At 39.4% G+C, this 1,895-nt stretch overlaps 1 protein-coding gene across 1 annotated transcript; it reads right to left on the bottom strand.

Moving 5' to 3' along the window:
- Window positions 1-308: 308 nt before the first annotated feature.
- LOC309548036 (putative nuclease HARBI1) lies at window positions 309-1,674 on the bottom strand (the record flags this gene model as incomplete). The annotated part of the gene is made up of 2 exons (XM_082248010.1): window positions 309-1,103; window positions 1,231-1,674. The coding sequence occupies 2 exons, from the start codon at window positions 1,672-1,674 to the stop codon at window positions 309-311; spliced, it is 1,239 nt and encodes a 412-aa protein (XP_082104136.1).
- Between the last annotated feature and the right edge of the window lie 221 nt (window positions 1,675-1,895).

The following is a 1,895-nucleotide window of genomic DNA, read 5'->3' as shown; positions in this document are numbered from 1 at the left end:
ATTATACTACGTTTTTTGTTATGTAAAAATGTGGCAATAAAGTATAATTTTCTGTTACTGGAAGTACAGTTTCTGTCTAATTATTCGAACATCAGATATGGTCTTTTATAGTAGTCAATAGGCTTATGTTAACTGATCAATGAATTGATATGTCTAGATGCAAATATAGAAGACAAGAGAATCATGACGTGTGTATCAATATACAAAAATATTTATTATTAAAATATAACACTCTGAACAAGGAGAAATATGAAATGAAATGTAAAACAAACTATGTGATGCAACAGGCATATAACATGAAAAACAAGTCACATGTCATTTTGCCACTCCACTGCACCAACCCCATTGAAATTATTTATGTAGTTTAGCCTGTTTTGTCTAGCGCTCTGAGTGGCTAGTCCAGAATGGCCCATGCCAATGGGTGTTATGACATCCAGATGTTTATGCTCCTGTTCGCCAGATGTGTTCCCTGCCCTTGCTGAATCCTCATCAAATTGATGCGCAGAAATGTATTTAGCTGCATGCCTCCGAAGAAAGTTATGTAGAATACAGCAACACAGAACAAGTTTGTTCACTTTGTATATGGCCAGGTTGATGGTAGTCAGGAAAATCCGAAACCGATTTGCCATTATTCCAAAGGTGTTCTCCACTACATGCCTAGCCCGAGACAGTCGATAATTGAATATTCGCTGTTCTCGTGTGAGATTGCGCATAGGGAATGGTTTTAATACATTTTCTGAGAGTGCAAAGGCGTCATCTGCCACGAAAACGAAATTCAATTTTTCAATGTTATCCTCAGGTGCAGGCAAATTTAGGGTTCCGTTCATCAACCTTTTATAAAATTTGGTCTGATCAGTAACCCCGGCATCCGAATTACGACCGTTCTTCCCGATGTCCAGATATATAAATTCATAGTTGGCATTTACCACAGCCCTCAAAATTATACTAAAAAAGCCCTTGTAGTTATAATAATAGGAACCCGATTTTGGGGGAGGGCTAATTCGAACATGTTTACAGTCCACAGCTCCTCCACAATTCGGAAAGTTCCACTGCTGGTTAAATCGGACTCCGATCTCCTTCCAATCCTCTGCAGTTGTAGGGAACTGATAACATACCAAAAACAAAAAATATAAACATTTTTAAGATCAATATATATGTTTTTAGGTTTTTTCAAATTGAACAGGCATACTCAACAATTATCAATTTAGTTTAAAATACATGTATATATACCTTTATGTATTCTTCCTGGAGGACTTGGATGATGGCATTACAGGTTTCAGGTATTATAACTCCAAGGGCTTGCGGAGAGATGCCTGTCATGAACTTTAGATCCTGTAAGCTTCTGCCCGTGGCCAGGTAACGCAAGGTGGCAATTAATCGTTGTTCTGCAGTGATAGCCTTCCGCAGAATGGTGTTCTGCTTTTGGATGTATGGCCGCACTGCACTCAGGAGTACTTGGAAGCACTCAACAGTCATCCGTAAATAGTTCCTGAAGTCATCAGGATTGTTCTCTTTCAATTCCCTCAGTAGTGACATATGAGAGAACTGGTCACGGGTCAGCAGCCACCTCTTGCACCATGCTCTCCTCCTCTTCATCTTCCTTTTCTGCTGCCTTTGGATAGCCAGGACTCCAAGACCAAGTATAGCAAGGGTCTCGGATGTTTCGATCTCCATCTTCCAAGATCATTGTACATCACACTCTACGAACAAACGTCAACAAAAAAAAAAAATCAGGCGAGAAATTTCGTGAACATTTATGCACTGTCAACTAAAAACAGTTGTGAACGCGAACATGAGAGAGAAAAATCTGAGGATATTTCATCCGATTTTCGTCAAGTGTGTACGGCCCTTTGCTTGTGTGTGATATAGATCGAGTGGATTGTGGACTAAAGATT

The sequence above is a fragment of the Pelophylax lessonae genome (assembly GCF_965119305.1).
Source record: "Pelophylax lessonae genome assembly, chromosome: 2".
NCBI lineage: Eukaryota > Metazoa > Chordata > Amphibia > Anura > Ranidae > Pelophylax > Pelophylax lessonae.
The sequence above is the reverse complement of the archived record's forward strand: the minus strand, read 5'-3'. Positions and strand labels throughout refer to the sequence as shown.